General features: G+C 31.2%; 1 protein-coding gene across 1 annotated transcript in view; it reads left to right on the top strand.

Moving 5' to 3' along the window:
• The window catches only part of LOC126738010 (ankyrin repeat and SAM domain-containing protein 1A-like), a 111,237-nt gene extending 88,078 nt beyond the window's left edge, over nucleotides 1–23,159 (top strand). The window contains exons 17-22 of the mRNA XM_050443163.1: nucleotides 9,721–10,098; nucleotides 10,151–10,402; nucleotides 10,458–10,610; nucleotides 10,668–10,799; nucleotides 18,811–18,984; nucleotides 19,045–23,159. Of these exons, the coding sequence (XP_050299120.1) occupies nucleotides 9,721–10,098; nucleotides 10,151–10,402; nucleotides 10,458–10,610; nucleotides 10,668–10,799; nucleotides 18,811–18,984; nucleotides 19,045–19,194 (1,239 nt within the window). The 3' untranslated portion in view covers nucleotides 19,195–23,159. The remainder of the gene's footprint in view (nucleotides 1–9,720; nucleotides 10,099–10,150; nucleotides 10,403–10,457; nucleotides 10,611–10,667; nucleotides 10,800–18,810; nucleotides 18,985–19,044) is intronic.
• The last annotated feature ends 247 nt before the right edge of the window (nucleotides 23,160–23,406 follow it).

The following is a 23,406-nucleotide window of genomic DNA, read 5'->3' as shown; positions in this document are numbered from 1 at the left end:
AAATATTAATGTTCCTCTTCAATAAAATATGAGTATTTTTTTCATTAAATATGATAATATGCTCTATAAAGCACTCAACATTCAAAGTTAAATGAATGTGGTTAACGTATATTAGTGGGCTTTCACACCAAAGTAGCATGCGACGTGCGACTTGCTGCTTGGAAGCAAGAAGCATGCTACTTATTTAAAAACCTATACATATTATGAACGGTTTCACACCGGAGTAGCGTCGCAAAAATGCTACGTGGCAACGTGCGGCGTGCGACGTGAGTATACGACAGGTCGTATAATATGCTACGCGGCTGCGTGTTCCCTTGCTGCCCACACGTTGTTTATAGCCATTTGGTGATTGAGGTAGGTATTATTTGTATATTTTCTCATGATGTCGTGCACAAAACGTTTACCAAACAATGAAAAATTCAATATATCGTTTGTTCAAACTGTGGAAACCTTTCAGTGTCTTTATGACCATACATTAAAAGCATATAGCAACCGAAGTGAGCAAGATAAAGCTTAGAATCAAGTAGCTGGGAAATATTTTTTTACAGGTAAGTTTATTCTTTTTTTACTTTTTCAATATAACTCGTAAAGTCTATACGAAGTCACTTGAACAACAAAAAACTGAAATCTGGGCTGATAGTCGGCGAAATATGGGCGTGCGTCATTTTAAAAAAGTTTTCAACACCAAAATAAATTCAATTCATTTCAGTGCGCTTTAAATTTGATTTATTTTTTATTTACTTTTTTTTCTGGAACTTAGAGTTGTTCACGTTAATGTTTAGTATAAATATGAAGTATCTGCCGGGAGTTTAAAATCGGAGTTCTAAATCGATACGATGGAGTTTAAAAACATTTATTTATAATCAACACATACATATTTAATTAGTATTTACATACAAACATTGTTTTGCCACGGTAGTGCATTTTCAGGTTTCACAAAGTATGCGCATAGCCTATCTAGTAAACTGCTTGCCGTTGTTAGTTGACGTCCGTGAAGCTCTTGTTGTAAACTCGGCAACGCATTGTAAGCAGCATCAACATCTTGTTCGTTGTTGACATGCAAAAACCTGCCATCGTGCTTGCGAACATAGTTATGCAAAATACAAGCAGCTTTGACAATATGAGTAACTTTATCTGGTTTACAGTCAATTTGTGTTTCAAAAATTCTAAATTTTGAAACCAGCATACCAAATGCACATTCAACACTTTTCCTAGACCTCGAAAGTCTGTAGGTACATATTCTTTCGGATTTGGTTAGGGTTCTTCTGGGGTACGGTCGCATAATATTTTTATGAAGCGGAAATGCTTCATCTCCTATAAAGAACATAGGAAACGTTGAATTATTCTCGTCATTCGGTAAGACAGTAGGAGGTGGAATGTTCAAATTATTTTCTGTCAGAGCGCGAAAAAACCGGATTTAATCACACGACCATCGCTATTTCTAACGTAGTCACCAACACTCACAAAAGTGAATATGCCATCTGCGTCCGCACTTGCCATTAAAACTATTGAAAAGTAGCCTTTGTAATTATAATATGATCAACCTGATTTTTTAGGGCACTTTATTCTTATGTGTTTGCCGTCTAAAAATCCCAAGCAATTTCCATATTTCAATATTCCACACTATTCTACAATATTCCGTAGTTCATAATATCTGGCAGAAATCTCTTTCCATTGCTCCACTGTAGGTAATGCCATATATTGCGGTTGTAGAACTATCCATAATTTTTCAGCAGTATCCGCAATGCTACCTATTGTTGAAAATCCTCGATAATATTCAAAGTGAAGTGCTGTAAACGTCATACCAGTTGCGAGAAACCTGATAATGAAGCAAATAAAATATTTGATAAACCAAAATGATAATCAGTATTAATTACAATAATAGTATTAGCTGAAATAAATTATAAGATGCGGACTACACTAATTTATTGACATACGTTTTGTTTTAGCATCTGAATCGAAAATGGAAAACACTTCGAGGTAGCCTCACGAGATATGTGAAACAGCGTGCTGGAAAAAGTGGAGATTCAGCAAAATCAAAAAAGCCGTATTACTTATGGGAAGTTATGCAATTCGTATTACCATTCACCAAATCAAGACCTCAATCGGGCAATTTGCCAACTGAGGCCAATGAAGATGAAATGGTTGAAACCGATCAGGGTAGTATAATAGACATTGAAAATGATTCCACAGCTGCCGGTCCAGAAGAACCAAGAGAAGAACCCAACCTTAATCATCATTCGGAGGCAAGTTTGCAAGATGGAAATTCTTTTTTAAGTACACCATCACGTACATCGAGTAGATCCTCTATAAAAAGAAAAACTTCTGCAAAACCACCAGACGATGAAATGGAGCATGCTGTCATCAATTACCTTTCTCAAAGAAGCGCGCCACAACCTAAAAACCCTGACCTACATTTTTTTAAAAGCATTATTTCGGATATGGATATTTTAAATGCATCTCAGAAACGAAAATTCAAAGTAGTGGTGCTGCAGACATTTGACAATATGTTGCAAGAAAAGAATACATCAACAACAGCGAGCGCTTCTTTGTCTATGAATGACAGGCAGGCTAATGCTGTTTTAATGTATTCTTCTGATCTTTAAGCATCAAACACGGTGCATACGTCCTATATGTATAATAACATTCCTGTTGGCACATTCACTCCGGATCAATTTGGAGGCATGCTCATCAACGCAGGTATACATACATCACATAATCAGTATGCTTATGACGCTAATACACTTAACCAAAATGATCAATCATTGACTACTGCGATTTAGTGATTTATTTTTTTTGAGTATATGCATAATAAAAACATGTTTTAGCAAATTGTCTTGTGGTTTATTTTCATGAATTAACGTGTTTATTACCTACCTACCTCAAAACTATAAGAAGTCTTTCCTCCACAGTGATAGCTATTCGGTAATTTGTATCCTGTAACTGCATTGATGGTTTCATTAAATCAACAAGCTTCTTGAATGTTGTTTGTTCCATCCTGTAGAAGTTTTGAAATTTTTCAGGATGTAATTGTAGCTGCTGGGATACAATGAAAGTGCTATGCGTGTCAGCATTATCACGTAAATACGGATAAATCCAAACTTTTCTTCTTTTTTTCCTTCTTCTTGCAATCATAGCAGCAATTAACACAAAATTGTCTTCTTCCGACGACATTTTCAATATTGTTTTGTTATTGTACACTACCAACACAGAACTGAAGATAAGTCGCAATTTGCCGCTTCGGTGTGAAGCTAAACGTGAAAGATGCTAGTTACGACGTGCTTCTTGCTTTCAAGCAGCGAGTCGCACGTCGCATGCTACTTTGGTGTGAAAGCCCACTTAGAGAAAAGGGCAACAAGATCGCAACGCCGCTCAAGCGCATTGCCGATTACACCGACACAAGTAATCTTACCATTGACGTCGTCAAAAAATATTTACATGATAAATATTTATTATTAATAGATTATGCTTTAAATTATAAACAATATTACCGGTTATGAACTCTTTATGAGCTTTTTTAACGTACTTCATTGAAGTAAAGGTACTTACTTAATAAAAACATTTTTATAGATTTCTTAATAAGTTTTTATTATTCTACGTCTACGACGACGGTTCTCCCTTGATATGATATTATGACAATATCGGTATTTACTTGTGAAAAGATCAGCTTAAATCGCCGTTTCCCCATGATAAGGCACAAGTTTTTACTATATATGTGGTTTTTTCTATAGTCGGCACGCCTTTCCCTAACACATAGGTAATAAAAGTTCCTCGGTAAAGAAACCAACGGCTCTTAAACAATTTTTTAATTTATATTTTTTATGAGTTTTTTTTTTAATTTGATGGGTATTAGTATTAATTTCTATGGGTGAAAGTAATAATATTTTATTTTCTACTGAAATAATAAAATAAATGTCTAAATAGGCTAAAAAGACTTATTATATTAAAAAAAAAACGTTAAAAAATTTAAACAAAGGAGTAAAAATATAAACATTAAAAAATTATAACATTAAAGGAAGTTCTGAAATTAAATACATTAAGTTAAGTATAGTCAAATTTTAAAGATATGTCAGTGTCGGAATAATTAGATTAATTACCACTTAGAGAATAGTCGTCTGAGCGTCTTGGGGCATTGCGTGCTTCCATCTTGCTTGATTTTGATGAGTACCCTTTGGCAAAAATCTTCATAAGTTTCATCTAGAAACACAAATTGTTTGGGATCTTCCGAGTTTTTATTTTTTAGATATTTTTTCAGAAAATTCCATCTTTTTGTTAGTACATATGAAAGTTCCCACAGTAATATCCGATTATTCGTCTTTTTGTAACAAAATCCCAAACTCTTTAGAACTTTTGCCAAACTAGTTAAACTAATGTTGCAAAACTCTTTGTTGTTTACTTTATTACATGTTATGGTTCTAATTTCGCTCTTAATTGTTTGGAGTAGGTCCAGACTTTTTGGCTGCCGATGGATTGTTTTATTTGGTCCAGTTCTTCTTTGTTCATATTGCAAATCTTATGTAAAATGCTTCTTGAGATCTGGCATGCATCACATGTACGCTTCTTTACTGCCAAAACAGATGTCAATGGCTCCATGTTATTTTTTTCTTGTTTAAAATAATTTTGTACTTTTAAAACTAAACGACGTTCACCCGAAGATAGGAACCGATATTTGGTAATATGTTTCTTTTCTTGCGAATCGATAGTTAAAAAACTAAGAAAACACAAAGTAAATTTAATTATTAGCCTGATGATATCACTTCAAAATACCAAAAGGAATAGAATGTAAGTATATACCACCAAAGTATTTAATTGTCCAATCAGGCAAATTATCACCTTTCAGGTACATAATTCTTTTAACCTATTTTTTCGGCCCTATATTTAAGTTTTGTACATTTCCCAGAATTTATAATACTTTTTTAACCCAATTCTATCTCTTTTTTACCTTATTAAATCATAATAAATATTAGGTTACACTAATAACTAAGAATATTAAAACAAATTATTTAAGTATAAAAAAGCATTTCCTTTAAAAAACAATTAGTACCCTTTAACCCTGGAATGCTACATTTATTTCCGACTCTGCATCTGCTACACAGGGGTACAACCGTACCCCAAATAAAACACGTCGTATTTTAGAAAAATGAAAAATTTATTCACTTATAGAAAAATAATAACTTCTCTAAGAAGTAAAAAGTCTCTAAGAATACTTTTAATGCACATCCATAATCAAATATTCATGCGGCACACACTGAGCATATTTTTTTTTTGATGTTGCAAACACACGAACTTGTTGCATATAGCACAGCTTACTCTCGATTTTCGATCCTCTCTTCTGGGACAAAGCACACACATACCCACTGTTGTTGTAAGCCTAGTAGGTACTTGTTCTGAAGTGGTTATCTTGAGGACCCTACATATAGTTTCAAGGGGTGAGTGCCTCAAAGTTGGAGCTTCCAAACGACTCATCATGTGCGGTCTGACCAGGTCAAGGGCAAGCTTCTTAAGGTATTCTCTCCTGTGCTTTACAATTTCTTTATTCACTTCACCAGAGCCACGCAAAAGAATCATTGAATTATATCCCAGAATAATCAACAAATTATAGAACAGACATAATGGCCAGCGACGTGCTTTTCTACCAGTAGAATAAGTGTGGCACAACTGGTCTAAAGTATCCACTCCTCCTTTTGTAGAATTATAAAATTGAATAATTTCTGGTAACTTGGTCGTAAATGACTCATCACCTTTTTCGTGCATTGTCGAAAGCATAATTACTGCTTTTTTAGCACTCCTGGGTGGACAGTATGATAACAGTGTCAGATGTCCACTGTAGCAAAACATGGCGGAATTTTGATTCCTTTCTTTGGGTTCCAAAAACGACTCAGGAATTTCTTTTTTATTTCTTCTCACAGTACCAACAATGGTAATTTTCCTCTCCAAAAGATGTTTCGCGGTCTCAATAGAAGTAAACTAGTTATCCATGGTCAAGTTCCTATTTGTTTCTTGGACAGAACTGGTTAGCTTATTACAGTAATACTGAGCTACAGGAACATCAGTTGGTGTGGAACCTTTTCCTATATAAATTTCAGCATCAAGTGCAAAAGCTGTTTTGGCATCACAGGACAACACAATTTTGATTCCGTATTTATTGGGCTTTGAAGGGATGTACATTTTAAAAGGACATCGCCATCTAAAACCAACCAATTGTTCATCAATTGTAATATATTCTGAAGGAGTATATAGGTTTTTCATTTTAACGATTGACCTCTCAAATACCTCTCGAAAAGCTGCAAGCTTATCAGTTTCTTTTCTTTCAGCTCTGGACAGCTTATCATCAAAGCGAAGACGGTTTATCAAAAACCTGAAATGTGCCTCGGGCATGGTAGCACGGAATATTGGAATTCCTGTGTCTTTATCAAATAGTTCCTTGGTCAAAACTCCGGCCATTTTCATAACACCGGCATAATAAAATAGCCCGAAAAGTGCTTGCTACTGGCGTAATAACAGGTGCATCAGTATCCTGGTCATCGTCCTTATTTCAATATTTCAATCGTTGAACTTCGATCTCGTTATTAGTATATTGGGTAATTTTATCGAGATTTTCTTGAGTGAAACATAATTTCCAAGCTTCAGTTCCCGATGTTATATGTTTTGCTCCGTTTTTGTTTCCAGGTAAATGCAAAACCAGATTTCGTTTTGGTGTACGATGAATTGCGTCTTTCTTACCTGACCACATAAACCCATTTTTACCCCTTAATTTGGTAGGCACTGGTAAAATTTCCACCATATCTCTGTTGATCGCCTGTATTTCTGCCAATGGTATATTGTCATCTTCCGAATCTGTATTAGATGGAAAGTTATCCTTAGTCTGTTCTGGTGCAATAGAAGAATTAAGATTGATTTGATTGCCGCGTATTTCATCCTCTTCTGGCTCCTCTCTAAAATCAGGTATAACGGCATCTTCCTCCTCGCTGTCATCCGAAAAACTGTCTGAATCAGATTCATAGAGAATGCGATGAATTTCTCCGATATCTTCAGGCTTTGTTAGGTCGAAGAACTTTTTCTGCCCAGCCATTATTCGTGCAGCCTAACAAAGAAAATCAATAATAACTTAAAAATCAAAGAAAAATATATTAATCATTTTAAAAAAAATCTAAAATATTTTCAAAGTATTATAGACATATCTTAGAAATATTTTTCAAAAAAAAGTTACTTACTCATATAATAATAATTACCAAAATCTACTGAGAAGCGAAATAATCACAGAGTATATTTAACCTAAACTGCTACACTGGGGTACGCGCTAACCCCAAATATCACAAATCTCGAAAAGAAAAAACCGTGTGCCAATGTCAATTGTAGCACGCGAACTGACTTGCCGCGTCTTGAAACTAATAAGACGTCGGCGTTCGTTCCCCCGCCCACTTCCATTTAATATGAGATATGATGGGGTACAAATGTACCCCAAGTAGCATTCCAGGGTTAAAATAATAGCCAATATTATATTAAGACCAAAAATATTTTTAAACCGCTGATAACAGTCGTCCAGTCCGGTACTCAGTATGAATAGTAAATAATACGGCGTTAAGGAATTCATTGTTTAACTGGTCCACTTTTACCCTGAGATAATCCGTTATGTGTTAAGATAAAACGAGCCGACTATATCGTAACAATTCACAAAAACACTGAAATGACTCAACCTTTTTAGTTTTTAAACCAAAAACTAAAGAAAAAACACAGAACTTCACAAATGCCGAATGTAAACACAAAGCCGCTTATCAAGATGACATTTTACAAGATGATGCTTTTGCCTGCGGTGTTGCCATTTTAAAATTTTTAGAAGCGGTTTAAGGAATAAGAATGTTAATAATTTTTTTTTTGCTTTGAAGATGGTATTTTTGCCCTTAGAATAACATATCCATTTCTACTTTTAATTTTTAATTCAAAATCTGACATTAATAAATTAAATTATTTCAATTATTAATGTCATTTTTATTTAACCCAAGTCATTTTGCTATCGACAATATGTCAAGACCAAACACAACACTTTCTTTTAAAGAATTATTATGGCAAAGATTTCATAAATATAAAATCCCTGAGAATGCAAAATATTTATCCAACTAAAAGATGTCAAAGAAACCAGCAGCAATAGTGGAATTTGTACAAAAGTGATTTGCCTTCAAGATTTGACACCGATTATGATGTGTTGATATATAGCTGAAAATTTCCTCTTCTAAAAATGCATATAAACTTGACAGCAGAGAATCAATAAATATGTTTGCAACCAAAACAACCCCCTTGTCCCTAAGCACATGTTGAACTCAAACAAAGTTATTGTTTATTAATTCTAGCCTTTCAATATTCTAAGATAATATACATTTATTTAGCAAATTTTGTTACTTCTAAATTACACGATTTTAATATCATAATATTTAAGATTTAAATATAAAAAAATAGTTATTTATAGACACCAGGTTTTTAAATGATAAAACTAAGACACTTATTAATAAAATTTAAATGAAACGTAGATTGTCAAAAGAATAAAAATAAGACGACAAAAATTAAATATAAAAGGCAAAACCTGGGCCTAACATTAGAATTTTAAAATATGTAATCTTAAATAAAATAAGTTAATTTATATAAAAGAGAAAAGAAAAAAAAATTAAAAACATTAGTAGGGTATTTTACACGTTATCGATTTTTAATAAATAGCTTTAATAATAAAACTTCTTGGCTTTCAGTTATTTTTGTTGCACACAAATTAAGCAATATTTCACAAAATACTATTAAACCAAGTTGGCAACAATGATAATAATTACTGACAAGGTTTGGCAGAAATCCGTTCATATCTGACAAATGCACAAACTTAATAAATATACCTGGACTGCCAACTCAATGAAAAGTAAATGACCACTACTAGGGGGCCGCCATTTTGCGTGATTGTGTCCTTTCGATGTTGGTCACTCTGACAAATTTTAGTTGTACCAATTGTAGGGAAACAAAACAATTAAAGTTTTTGAGAGGTTATGTTGACAAATAGAAAAATAGAAAGTTACATAAGTAAGAATTTAAGATAGTTGCGTTAGGTCTGTGATTTGATTGATCTTCTACTTCTTTAAGAATTTCGTTAAAATTTATGAAAGAAAGTAATCCTCATTTAAAATGAGACAAAGTTTCAAATAACTTGGGATAGAGGCATGCACTTAAAATCAGATGATTAGATGATTTTACGAGGGCTTGTAATTAGCAAGGGTTTATTTTCGGTTTTGAGAAACAGTGAACCAAATACGTTTAAATAAGGATGGTTATCACCATCCATCCATCCATGTATCCATTATCCACGTATTAAATAAGGAGGAAGCTATTTAATATCCAAGCGTCCTTTACAAATTGCCAAAAACTAGGCAATCCGCTATACACACACGTCAAACGTCAGCGTCGTCAAATTCATTACCGTTATTTAATATATTTTTTGTTGGCAATACTAAAAATGTTCAGAGTGACCAACATCAAAAGGACACAACCACCATAAAAATGGCGGCCACCAGGCAGTGGTAATTTTTGGGTATCGTGGCCATATACGTTAGCAATCTAGAGATATTTATTAAGTTCGTGGACAAATGTGCTTAAATACATAATGCGATGTTACCAGCAAATCTACAATTTACAAGTTTCACCTACTTTTATTCATTCAAGCTTCTCATTTAATTCCCTCACTTTTAGAACGGCGTGATAGAAGAAAACGACTTAACAGACATGGGCATATCAAGTAAAGACGACCGCACAAAAATCCTAGAAGCAGTAAAACAATTACCCTTAAAAATTCACAATCAAATTGCGAATTGTAATAACAATAACGAGCAAAACTTAGTAAAAGTGTGGTTAAAAAAAATAAATTTGGCCCAATATCAAGACACTTTCGACAAACATCTCTACCACGACATGGAACGAATTAAAAGAATCTGGGATGTAGAGCTTTCAGCTGTCTTAGATATAGAAAAAGTCGGACACAGAAAGCGGATATTGGCTAGTGTGAGCAACGGAGACAATATAGTAACCGGACCAAAAATGGAGGATATTAGTACCGAATCTGTGTTATTGGTAATAACTGAGTTCTGAGCGGAACACTCGTGTACAACCATGATTATTTTAGAAAACTTCTAGTCAGCCGGGCACCGAAGTGCCTTCCCCCTCCACTCAAAGTACCCATTCTACATGCAGCAGTAATACCGGTACTATAAGGCATAGGCATAAGAAATCTAGACCTGCACCGCAACCACCTGTGCAAAAACCCCAAGAGAAAAAAAATTCAGAAATATTTGTTGGGGGTAGTAATTCTATTAAGAGCCAGTGGAGGCATCAGCCAATTTTGCTTATAACTGGATCTGTGAAATATTCTGCCAACGTAACTTGATGAAATTTGAGTTGGATGTTTTTATGTTTATTTTTTGATGTTTTAGTACTGGGGATCAACGTCTATTAAGGAGTTTAAGGGTACAGAATCAACCAAGAAATCTATACAAAAAGTGGTTAAATCCAAAGAACACTTCTTGGAAGAGATATTGCTTTCAATATCGTATAAAGGGGTGAAATTTATAAACCCTTTGAATCAGGTGGCTTGTTTACTATGTTAAAGTTTGATCAAGTTTTATGTGTTTATCTTTTTTTAGAACACCATTTGTGAACATGAAATAGTTAATATGAATTGCGCCTGTCAGGACACGGATCACCAGGCATATTTCGCTTATATTACGAAAGATAGTGATTTGCACTATTGTCATGTATTTCAGGCACATAGTCCGGTAAGTGACTTATTTGAATTATTACGAATTTTTCATGGATTGATGTAGTGCGTATTTTTTTATTTAAACCGAATTTTTTTTGTAGAATGAATAAATCTATTAGCTATACTCATTCTACAAAATGCAGTGAGATTTTTACATTTAGATTCAAAAACATACAGCTCGTGAAAAAAATTAGAAAAAAGACATTTTAAATTACAATAAACAATAGCTAAACTGAATAAATAATACACGTAATTGTTCGCTTTTCTTAATTAATTGTAAAGAATAAAATTTTTATTTATTCTGGCATATTATTACTTTATAAACAAACTCTGTGATACAAAACTAAGTGATTTCCCATGCGTTAAATAGCTATTGAGCATAACATAAAAAATATATTAGCAAATTAATTAAGAACTAAAAACTTCTTTCAGTAATTATTAATTAATTAATTCAGTTTTACAATCTAATTAAAAGAGTTGTCAATTAAGCAAAATTTAGAGGTGTTTGCATCCTCAAGATCCAGACAAAGTTTTAATATCATTCCGATTTATTAATTAGTTATAAACAAATTTAATTAAATTTAACTTGTTAAGTTTGACAATCTAACTTAAAGAATAGGCAAAATTTAAAGGTGTTCAAATCCTCACTATATGGCCAAAGTTTGAAGATCATTGTGATTAATTAATTAATAGTTATAAACCAACCTAATTATTTAATATTTTTTTCCAGTTTTTAATTAGCTTGTTACTTTTAATAATCTAGTTAAAAGATTTGGCATCATAAATCAATTAATAGATATAAACAAACATAATTAATAACAAACTTTTTTTCAGTTATTAATTGAGTGGCGAAAGAAATGTACTGAAGCAAATAGAATTTAAGTTTTCAAAATCAGGTTTATATCTAATCCAATCCAACACAACTAGACAATATTGTAGATTAGACAATAATAATACAAAATTGCCTTTTAAATTTTTTTAAAAATCTGTTAATCTAGCATAAAGTCAAAGTTTTTAATTAATTAATTAGGTTTAAAACCTTAATTAAAAAGCAATAACTTCAAAAGTACTTAGTAAATTAAATTAAGAACTAAAAAACATTTTTTTTTCGGTCAATTCTAAATTATTAATTCCTTAAATTTAACTTGGAGTAAAGCAAATATGTTTTTAAGCTTTTTATTTAAAATACTTGATCAAATATTTAGCACAGATTTAAAAATAACTTGGCAATAACTCGTACATTTTTTATATATTCTTACCTGGTGCTCTCCCCCTGGTTATGATTTTTAAATAGTGTATAATTTAAAAAAAAACTGGAGCGAAGAAAATTAAGGAAATAGTTACACCTAATTAAGAATAAATTTAATTAACTAACTAAAAACTTATAACAATTTTGTTCAGTTTTTCATTACTTAAATAAATTTGATTGCCTAACATTAAAAAAAAAAAAATTACAGAAAACAAAGTACAATATACGGTGTAACAGTTAGTTTAGTTAGTTAAAGTATTAGCACGGTGTAATTAGTGCAGTAAAAACGCGGTCGAAAGACGCTTATTTATCGTTTTTTTTTAAGGTATAACCAGATTAAATCTATTCTTATTAGGCATGTTTATTGGCATCTGAAATCGAGTTTTTCGACATCGCTAGGGTGACCCAATTTTTTTCATATTCAAAAAACCTCAAAAATCGCGGTAATTTTGAAACTCAACTTTTTGACACATAACTCGCTCTATCTTAAAAACCGCTCTACCTACTAAAATGATTTTTTTTTTTAATTTTGAAACGCATCTCTTTGCGCACATATTGCAATAGAAAAAACTGAAGTAGTGTTTTTTTTTGTTTATCAAAAAATTTAAAAAATGTGCTGGTCACCGTTTATTGAGAGACTTTTTTCAGCAACCGAAAAACTTTTTTATTTGAAGGAATTTTACCATACAGTCTGCGAAGAAAATATAGCAGACACATTAAAAAAGTTTAAAAAAAAGCTGCAACCATTTATCTCTAATAGATCTTGAGTTATCGATTTTTCAATTCGGGGTTCCAATCGCAGGACACTTTCGATGTTGTCCCGCGGCAACTTTCTACTAACCGCGTGCACTGCAAGTACGCTTTACTAGGTATTTATTATATTGAAATTTTTAATTTGAAATACCTATTTATTTGAACCGTTGATACCCCAAAATTTGAAATTCGAAAAATTGGCATGCACAATATTTTTAATTGCGTCTAGTATACAGATAAACCGGCGCGGCATCCCGACAATCCTGCGCACTCCGTTTCGTTGTGATTACACAGAAAAAAATACTGTTGTGTTTCCAATTATTTAGTATTTGGATGTTTTTTTATTGTTTTAAATATATTTATAATAGTTTTAATTCCATGTTATCCAAACAATTTAACCCTTAAGTTCAAGATAATTACAGCTACGCAATTAAATTTTAAATACTTTATGTCTATTTAATGATATATTATGTCCTTCCAATACTGATATAAGCATTAATTTAATGAAAGCATTTATATATTTTTAATATATATCATGTTTTTCATTGAAAAAAATATACTATTTATTTGATAATTAAAATCATTTGCTACAAACACATTATTCAGTAATTATTAATTTAAAATATATTTATTTTCTTTAAAACACAACTATTACTGTCACAATACACCATGTTATTAATGCAATATCTAAATTGTTCAGAGAATTACCCAGTAGTATTGGGCCAAAGACATCTTATATTAACTTCAATGATCCTTGTCGTTACCTCAACTACTTTGTACTCCCGTAGATTGGTATATAATGTGGATCTACCAAATAGAGTAAATCTGTGCGGCGTGCCTGTGTGGAGGTGTCCTGTCGCGTCGTCACTTGTCATTTTGGCTGTTTGTTTCAAAAAGCAGCATTATCGTCCCCGCGCCTGCATGTTAATTTGTGTTCGTGCTAATTTAAATTGTGTGTTGTAGATCCATAATATTAATAATTATAGTACGATGAACGAGTTTTAAAAAAAATATGATTTAGAGGAGCTTATACCTATCTTTAAAGGTAAGTACCCACCTCTGTATGTAATACATGGTTGCAGTTTTCACGTTTTTTTAATTTATATATTATAATAATATATATATTATATAAATGAATAAATTTATTTGGTTTTGTATATTTCTAGTTCCTGTTTTATTTCTAGTCTGTTTCCTGTTCCTGTTTTCCTAGTGGTCTTAGAAATTAAGGAAAATGTTTTGAATTTTTTTGACTTTTGGAACAAAAGTTTATGTTTAAATTGTCTATAAGATTTGAAACTGAATTCACATGTTTCTTTTTTTTGACAAATAAATTATTATGTTAACTATTTGATTTTTTTTTAATTCCCATTTCAGCTTTCCGATGTTTCTATTTAATTTTAAAGTGTACATAATAGTGTATAATCAGTTATGCTTTATTACAAATAGATATAAAACATGACGTTTTATCTCTGTTTCTTTTCTTTATTTCTTTTTTTCTTTTTTTGTATAACTTATATGTAATACCCAAAAAAAATTTTTGACCTTTTTTAGCAGTCACATTGAGAAAGTCTTGTTTTTTTTGTGTCATGTTTTTTATTTATTTGTAATAAAGCATAACTGATTATAGGTTGTACTTTTGGAAACTTTGTGGAACTTATTTCTTTCTTACTAACTCAAATACCTACAGAGTGATTATTAACCTATATGTATAAACTTGAAAAGTTATTGCTGATAACAAAAATAATGACTAATAATGAAGAAAAAATGACGGTAAAATAATTTGTGTTTTTACGAAAATTTGTATGAACTTTATAAGGTGGAATTTTATTTATAAAGGATGTTTTTTTTTTCAGCGATGGAATCATTTGATTACAACTTTGACATAATCAAAATGGTTTAAATGTTAACGGTTTCCATCGATAAATCCATTACTGAATAAAAAAATCGCCCTTTATAAACAAAATTTCACCTGATAAAGTTGATAATTTTTTGTGAACAAAAAACAAATTATTTCAAAATCTAAGAATATTTAACTATTTTTTAATTTTTAATTATTTGTCATCAGCATTAATTTCCCAAGTTTATGCGTATAAATTAAAAATCACCCTGTATTTAGTATAGGATCACACCAATTAATAAAATATTTCGGATAAAAAATCATTTGTAATTGATTTGAATCCAGATACCTATAATGTCAATTATAAGTTTTAATATCCTCAATTTTAATAAGCAATTTTTGCAAAATTACTAATATATTAAATTCTTCCAATTGTAGTTAAGATTGGGGCAATTACGAATCTGACAAAATTCAAATACATACTATAATTCATTATTTTATAATGCACTACACTGGTAATCTATGAAACAACATGATGCATCAAAACAATTCAACATGCGATCCTAACAAAAGAACCATAAAGTTAAGGCAAAAAAAAGTATTTTCAAATCAATTATAAAGTACCCGTTTAATTCAATGAAACCTTGTAATTAAATCTTTCATTAAAATCCGATAACATCTTGTCATTGAATCCAAGATATGATATAATTAGTGACCAAATATAGACTTGTAGTTGGATAAAACTCTACTGTAATTGAGGAATACTGAATGTAAGAAGTCATTGAATCAAAGCACAAGTCTTTGACAAAACGACAGATTTTTTTGTGTGTAGTGGCGAGTCGAAACAATATAAATGTGCTTTTTTAGTTTTTCAAAGACGCTAGCTCTTTCATGTTACTTGTTAAAAATAAGAATCAAAGACGATTAATGTGCGCATATAGTATATAGTGAGTAGTTGTGTTTTAATTAGTATAATATAGTGAATGAGTGGTTCTAAACATTAAAGAGATGGATGTGAAATGTATTTTTTGTGGCAAATCTGTAGACCAAGGCGATAGTTTGGTAGTTCAGAATCCTACCAAAACCGGCCGGGAGACAATACTTCAGGCAGCAGAAAAAAGAAAGGACACTTGCGGGAATAAATTATTGGAAATGAAAAAGGAGATTTTGGATGGTAGGATTAAACTTAAATTTCATGTTGCCTGTAGAAAAACCTATACAAGTACCCCAAATATTGGACTCCTTTATTAACCACGAAAGAACCTGTACCAGAAAATCTTCGAAGTGGTCTATCAATTTGCTGTTCCGACAGAGGCTGCACCACCCGATGTGTTTGTGTAACACATACCTTGAAATGTTGCTGCCAATGCAAATGCAAATCGTGCAGCAATAAAATTAATTTTGAAAATGAAATATCTGATTCGGAATCGGAAATGTACTAAATTTTGGAAAGTAAAAAACTAATGTAACGAGTGCCTTTTATTTATGGAGAAAAGTTTTACATGCAGCAAGTGCATGGGAGCAAACCGTTCATAAGAACTACCCTCATTTCGATTTATCCTCAGAACGCCACTCCGACTATTTTTTTTTCATTTTCTTAGAATTTGTTTCCCTTGTCAACCCTATTTTCTGCCTTTTATTTAATCCAAATCCTAATTAAAATCGTATTACATTGAAATCACTAACCGGTACGTCAGACAGAAACGTACTACAGTAAACTGAACAGACTGTTACAGTAGTAAAAAGTGCAGTTAAATTAGGTACAGTACAATAAAGTACAGTTAGTAAAAAGAAGAAATTTCTTCGCAGACTATATGGTAAAATGCCTTCAAATAAAAAAGTTTTTCGATTGCTGAAAAAAGTATCTCCATAAACGGTGACCAGCACATTTTTAAAATTTTTTTAATAGCAAAAAAAAAACACTACCTCAATTTTTTCTATTGCAATATGTGCGCAAAGAAATGCGTTTAAAAATTAAAAAAAATAGGTCGGTTTTAGATGCCCAGTAATATTCCCAATAATTTAGTATAGGACTTATCTAGTTATACCTCGAAAAAAAAACGCGAGAATTCGAGCCGGTTTTTACTCCGCTAAATAATTAGAATAAACCTAATTAACCAACTCAAAACTTACAACAATTTTGTTCAGTTTTTCATTACTTAAATAAATTTGATTGCCTGACATTAAAGAAAAAAAAATTACAGGAAACAAAGTACAATACACGGTGTAAAAGAAGTTTTAACTTTCTAGGATCGCATTTTCAAAGAAAAAGTTTTAGAAAAAAATGGTCAGCTCTGACTTAAGAATTCAGTGGTAACCTTATCCTTGACCCCAAGGTCATATCAAAATCAACTTTTGTTCTTTAAATAAAAGTCCCTCTTTTTTTCCGGAATCAGAAAGATCGGTAAATTTGACATGCAGATATGAATTTAATCTTCAGGTCGAAGTTACCCTCATTTCAAGGTTAAACGGTTTTGGCAACGAGAATTGGTATTTTTTATTCTGGTACCATGCAGGGCAAAACATCTTGAATTTATATATGTATTTGACTTTGGGTTCTTAATGATGCCTCAAATACATTTCAGGGTCAATCGTCATTTGCAACGAAATTTTTCACTTGGGTCTGAAAGAAGCTAGTTAATATTTATCTTCAGAAGGGCTTTTCTCTATCTGCAACCTGAGGACGCGCTATGTAGTAGCGTTAAAAGTCAGTTCGTGGATATTAACAGTATTTTTGATTTCAGAACAGAAAACATCCTCCCTAAGGGTATTTTATTTATAAACATTCCTAGACACTAATTTGATCTCATACAAATTATTCCGCTACTAAGCCTAAAATTTACTTACAGTTATAAAAAGTCTTGGAGGTCCTGAAACCCTTATCACATAGAGCCCAAGTTTGAGGATAAGTGTAGTTAAATAAATCACAACTAAAACCTAATTAGTTCAATTAACTCATTTAGTTTTACTGCCAAATTGAAAATTATTAACAAACTGGTAATAAATTAAACCTTTTTCAATCCAATCCAATCAAACTCGACTAACAAACTATAGCCAATTATAATGTGTATTTGATGATTCTCGAATGCTGCTTATCTTTATCTGAATTTTGAATAACAATAACTCATTTTAAGGGCCAAATTATGGACCGGCTGGTAAAGTGTCTGGAAAAGTTATCATGCTGGTAACATTAAAAATTGAATTATAAACCTCTTGTTTGTCTTACCAGCAGAAAAGATCTAAGAAATAACATATAGGAACGTCAAATTTGAGCCACCATATTTTATCACTTACTATCATCATCATATCTTGAAGGCAGTCCCTCAACATTTGTTAGTGTTGTCAGTGTTATTAAATTATAAATTATTTCCTCATAGGTGGTAAGAGGTGTTATGGTTGCACTACCGCCACTAGTTATAAATATTTCCTGTTTGTTCTTGGCTACTTTTTTTCTTAATTTTTTTTTATACCCTCATACCTTGTTTGAAGATTATTCAAGGTTCGAACTACCCCTGACATAGGGTTTTTTTTACATTAAACTCTGCTGTCAATTTTTCCCAGGCCTGATCTTTTTCTTTCCAAGATGATGCATCAGTCTTTTTTGAAGTTAACCGACCTCTTTTTTTTATCAGATTATTTAGACATCCTCTAAAAAATAATGTTAAAAAAATTATTAAAATTCTACCAAATTCACTGCATAGTATGCAGTTTCTAAAAAGCTGTGTACTGTGGTTCACTAGCAAATGTCTGGTGGGATACTTACAAACAATTAGCAAAAATGCAATGACGTATTAATACTACTACTAACAGAAAGAATATCGGATTTGCCACAAAACACGTATACAAGTACCTTTAACTATTATCACAAATTAAAAATCAAATACTTATTTTTGTTTATTTTATTTATTTTCTCAGGACCGGATATTCATACCACTAATCTTTCTTTTTTTCTTAAGATTATTATACCGGCCACAATAATTATGTTGTTGCCAAACTGTAAACCTTCTGCTACTTAATAACAGATAAAAATTTGGTTCATAATTCCTCCTACAGCTATTGGTAGGTTTACCGAGAGGATAGAATTTATCTGCCTGATAACACATAGGAACTTTACCAGCTGGTCCGTAATTTGACCCTAAGGGTATAAAACCTACATTTACACCCCTATAACCCTACCTTTTTTTTTAGGAACATGCCACAGAAATAATACTAACATTAGGACAAGCGTTCGAACTAGCATACCAAATGGCATTACGAGACCACGTGACCAACAAGTGTAAATCAAAAGCCGACCAAAACCGCGAACTAAATAAACCTGCCGTTAGTCCTGGATCGGTTTCGTCTCATAGCAGGGACTTTAGGGTAAGGTATTAATATTTAGGTGATTTGAGGTGGGTTTCCAAACGTCAAACATTTCTACAGGACTCGACAAAGACAGCGGATATGAAACTGAATGGACATCCACTGAAAATAATGCCTCTTACCTTGTCTATTGCGGCGGAACCGGGTGGTTCTTCTAATACTCAGAACAAAACGCCCACTAGGGTAGTTACTGGTGACTTTTCAGCGTAATAGAGTTTTTATTTTGGGATCAATTTGTTACATTATTATCCTTACTATTTTGAGTTTTATTATAGGTTGTGCAATATGTAATTTCCTAGCAGCAAAAACAATTGTTAGTTAATGTGATTGCTGACTTAGTTAGGAAATTGAATGGCTTTTTTTGGCATAAATTTAATGGATATGATGACCATTAAAAAAAAGCCTTTGTTTTACTATATAATCGCACAAACATAATTTTTTTGTGAGAAAAATATAAACTAGCATTTCTATCCATAATATATTATGCTTGTTAGAGTATCGTATTAGCAAAGTATTTTAAACATATAAAAAGTATACATTTTTGTGATAAAAATTAAGCTTAAATTGTTTTTTCCATGCTTCGACTTTGTCGATATTGTCCTTTTGTTATATATATCAAGGATAAAAATAATAAATAATATTTTAAAGTAGTTTTAACATTAAAAGAACAATAATAATAAATATTAATTGTCTAGATAAGGGGCGATTTTTGCATTTTAAAATCCTTATTAATTGACCTTTTTGTTTAAAAAAAAAAGCAAAAACAACATTTGTGAAAATGGCAACCAGAGGGTTTATAACTCAGTGATTATGGGGATATATAGTAGTTTTTTTGAGCCCAATTAATTTTTCATAAATACGTAAAGATATCAAAAATCTTATCTAGATAATACAATAATATCAGCATCATTTAAAATGTGCTTTAAAATATAAGAAAAATTATATAAAATATGTAAAACATAATATAAAAAATAGACGTATATGTGTAGCCTAAATTAATTTAACTATAAACTTGGACTAAAACATTGACAAATTAATTAAACACTTCATTTTCCCACTTAATTCTCGGTCCAAGTGAAACTATTGTTGCTCTAACTGCCAAATTTTTTATATTATACTCAATATAGCTTCTTTCCTCTTCTGATTATTGTACATAGAAGCAGTGCGATGGCAAAGTAGACACCAATTTTTTGATATACTTAGGTTTTCATACCGTTTACTCAAAATGATATTGACGTGCTCAACACATTTTATAATAGGGAGCAATACAAACCATATAAGTAGCGTTTAATAAATTATTATATAATAATGCTTAAAAGAATATTTTCGTGATAATTATTTAAATTATTTATTAGAATTATACCATCCAATATTAGTGCGGGAGCTTAATGTAAAAAAATCGATCGCTAGTATTCGTTAAACGGTTTTGATATAAATTAATATTTTTTTCGTTTAAAATTTCAATAAATACTTTAAGCTTTACTAGATTCTTAAGCGAAACTATTTATTTTCCAATTATTAATTTTTGTTATTATCCATCGAAACAAAGTGTGGAAAATCAATTAAAAAATTCATTGAAATATCGTCCATTTTCATAAATTTAATGTGAAGTACCTTTAAATGACCGCTATTTTTACATAAAGAGATTTAGTTGTGTATCAAATTTTATAAACAAAAAAAGGGTGTGAAAGGTTTAAATCTTTAACCCATTTTTCCAGTTAAATGAAAGTCAGGGACGTATTTTTATGTTGTTGGGTGGGGTTGGGTTGGTAATTAGTTTGTAATTAATAATTAAAACACTTTTTCCAGAATTTTAAATAATTTAGTATTCCAATTATCAACTTTTTCTATTTTCGATTGTTCAATGGAACGATAATCAAATTTTCGTTTTGTCAAAAACATGGAATCATCATTAGATGGACAATTTGATACGAATCATTAAATTCAGCGAACAAGTAAATGCGGAAAATTAATTTAAAAAATCCTGGATTATCCGTTAATTTTCCATGAATGTAATAAAATTTACTTTCCATGAAAATTTACTTACCTTTCTTTTTATAGGGTTTGTCAACCGCTATATGTCAACTCAAATTTTTGAAGGTAGGCCTAAATTTGAATTTGAAGGGTAGGCCTGGGTCTAAAGCTAAAAATATTGTTACATTACATAACATACATAACTATCCAAAAAATATTAAGCCCAAAACAAAATTTGCGGATCGAGTAGGATACGAATGTATCCAAGAACAAAATATTGCCTTAAAAATAACTTTGAAAAAACACAGTTCATCAATCTCTGAAGCGAACTATTTGGAAAGCTTACCTAGAAGCTGATCTACTGTGCGCCCCATATAGGAACGCATGCGCAGTTTTCTCACAAGTGGGGTGCGCTTGTATCCCACGCGAGTACTGCAAGCTTGATAGACATTCCTTCGGCTTTACTACTCGAGATATCAGAATGTCGTCACAAAAATGAGTTGAAGCAATCGCAGCCGGATTTGCCTTTTTCTTTATTAAACGTATATTGTAATTCTTTGGCAAGTTCAAAAGCTTATATTCTGATGGACATCCGATCTGGTGCAAATCCAAATGTTTGCAATTTTTTTTATGTTGCACTATTTTTAATTCTGCTTCTTCTCTCAACGTTGATAACGGACCTAGTCCCTCTTAGTCCTTTCTTTTAGAATTGTTTTTAAAAGTCCAAATTGTCTCGCGGTTATGCTTACACGCATTGTATGATTTTGTACACATTTCATTGCATTTCTTAAATAATCGATCGGCTCTTTTTGTATTTTTCTTTTTGTAAATCGTGGGCTATATTTTATACTATGATAAGAAGATGTTGTGTCTAGTGCAAATAGTTTTTTGATGTAGAGTTAGTGGAAATTTGGACAGGCTATTATTATTAATTTCGACTACATCAATTACTGGTTTCTGTGGTCTCTCCTGTATTAATGTAATCGTACTCTACCAAACTTATAACAGAGAGCGACCACCTTGTTAACCGGAGGAAAAATTATAAATGTATAGATTTTTGAGATTATGTTAATTTATGAATATTTAACAGATTAAAAAAAAAACCTGCCTTTAGAATATTAGCAACACAGTATATGAGTTAAAAAAAAAATTAAGGTAGCGCATTTTTTTAGCCTAATTAATAAAATTAAACTTTTGTCTTGGGCCGTGTTTACGTATTCGATGATACAAGGCCCAATAATTTTATTAAGTATGTGAGTAGCGGAGCCATCTATTGCTTTGTTATTTACTTATCAGAACTAGTCGGTCTACCCCAGAAATATCCTAAGAACATATTTAGTATACAATACGTATAATATTTACAACTTTTGGCAAATATTGCACATTATGGTAACACCGGTTTCTGCATGGATGTATTTTCAATATAACCGTTGACCGTACTTTTGAGGAGCCGTAGTTTGCCATGATAGCATTGTTGCCAAATAGTTCACAAAATATTTAAGGTCTTGGATTTTTGAGCTATAACTTTTTTTTATTTATTTTAAAATTAATTAAAATGTCAAAATTCCTTTGGCCTTTAATATAAATCAATTTTTGAATAAAGAAATTACTGTCTTCTAACTGACATGATCCAGCGATCGATCTAAATGTTTACAATATGCACCCGGACTATATGTTCAAAAAAATATATTAACAAATTTTTATTTTGTGTCAATTGTGTATAGCAATTAACTTTGAAAAAAAATATATGTGTGAATAAATGTTTAGTCATGATTATTAGGAGCTTCAAAGTTTATTATTAGCAGGGTCAAAAATTGCATATTATTAGATTCTCAAGATTATATAATAAAAATTAATTAATTTATGTATAAAGCACTTTTAATTATGCAAATAATTTAATCATATTTTAAATGTAATAATAATAATACTAATACGTAATGCATACCTACGTTGATATTGTTACGATAAGGCTCATCAAGTGTACTATTAAGTTGTTTTTATTATAGAATTAGCTACTTGAATTCATGTTTTCATATTTTTTTCCTTAAATTAAGGCCACTTAAAATAATTTGAAGAGTCGATTAGGTCGTCAGCCTCTTAAAGCTGATGAAGGTTATTAATCATTTACATCACCCTGTTCTTATCTTTATTTATTTTTATCTGTCGTATTTATGATTTCTAAATATAAAATTTTAAAAATCTTTTGTCGTATTATTTATCTTCCCTATAGTAATATTATTTATCTAAATCTTTAAGCATAATTTGAAACTATCTTTTAATATAATATAATTTAATTACGAAGAAGAGCAAGAAAGTTTATGTAAAGCTTCAATAAATCTTCATCGAAATCGTCCTCTGCAGCTCCTATATAGGATTTATTTTAGAGGCTCTTTTTTCAGCTGACTAGTATTTTTAAAGCTATTTTGTTGGCATACATCGTAATCCAGA

The sequence above is a fragment of the Anthonomus grandis genome, chromosome 6, assembly GCF_022605725.1.
Source record: "Anthonomus grandis grandis chromosome 6, icAntGran1.3, whole genome shotgun sequence".
NCBI lineage: Eukaryota > Metazoa > Arthropoda > Insecta > Coleoptera > Curculionidae > Anthonomus > Anthonomus grandis.
Note: the sequence above shows the minus strand (reverse complement) of the source record. Positions and strands in the feature narration are given on the sequence as shown.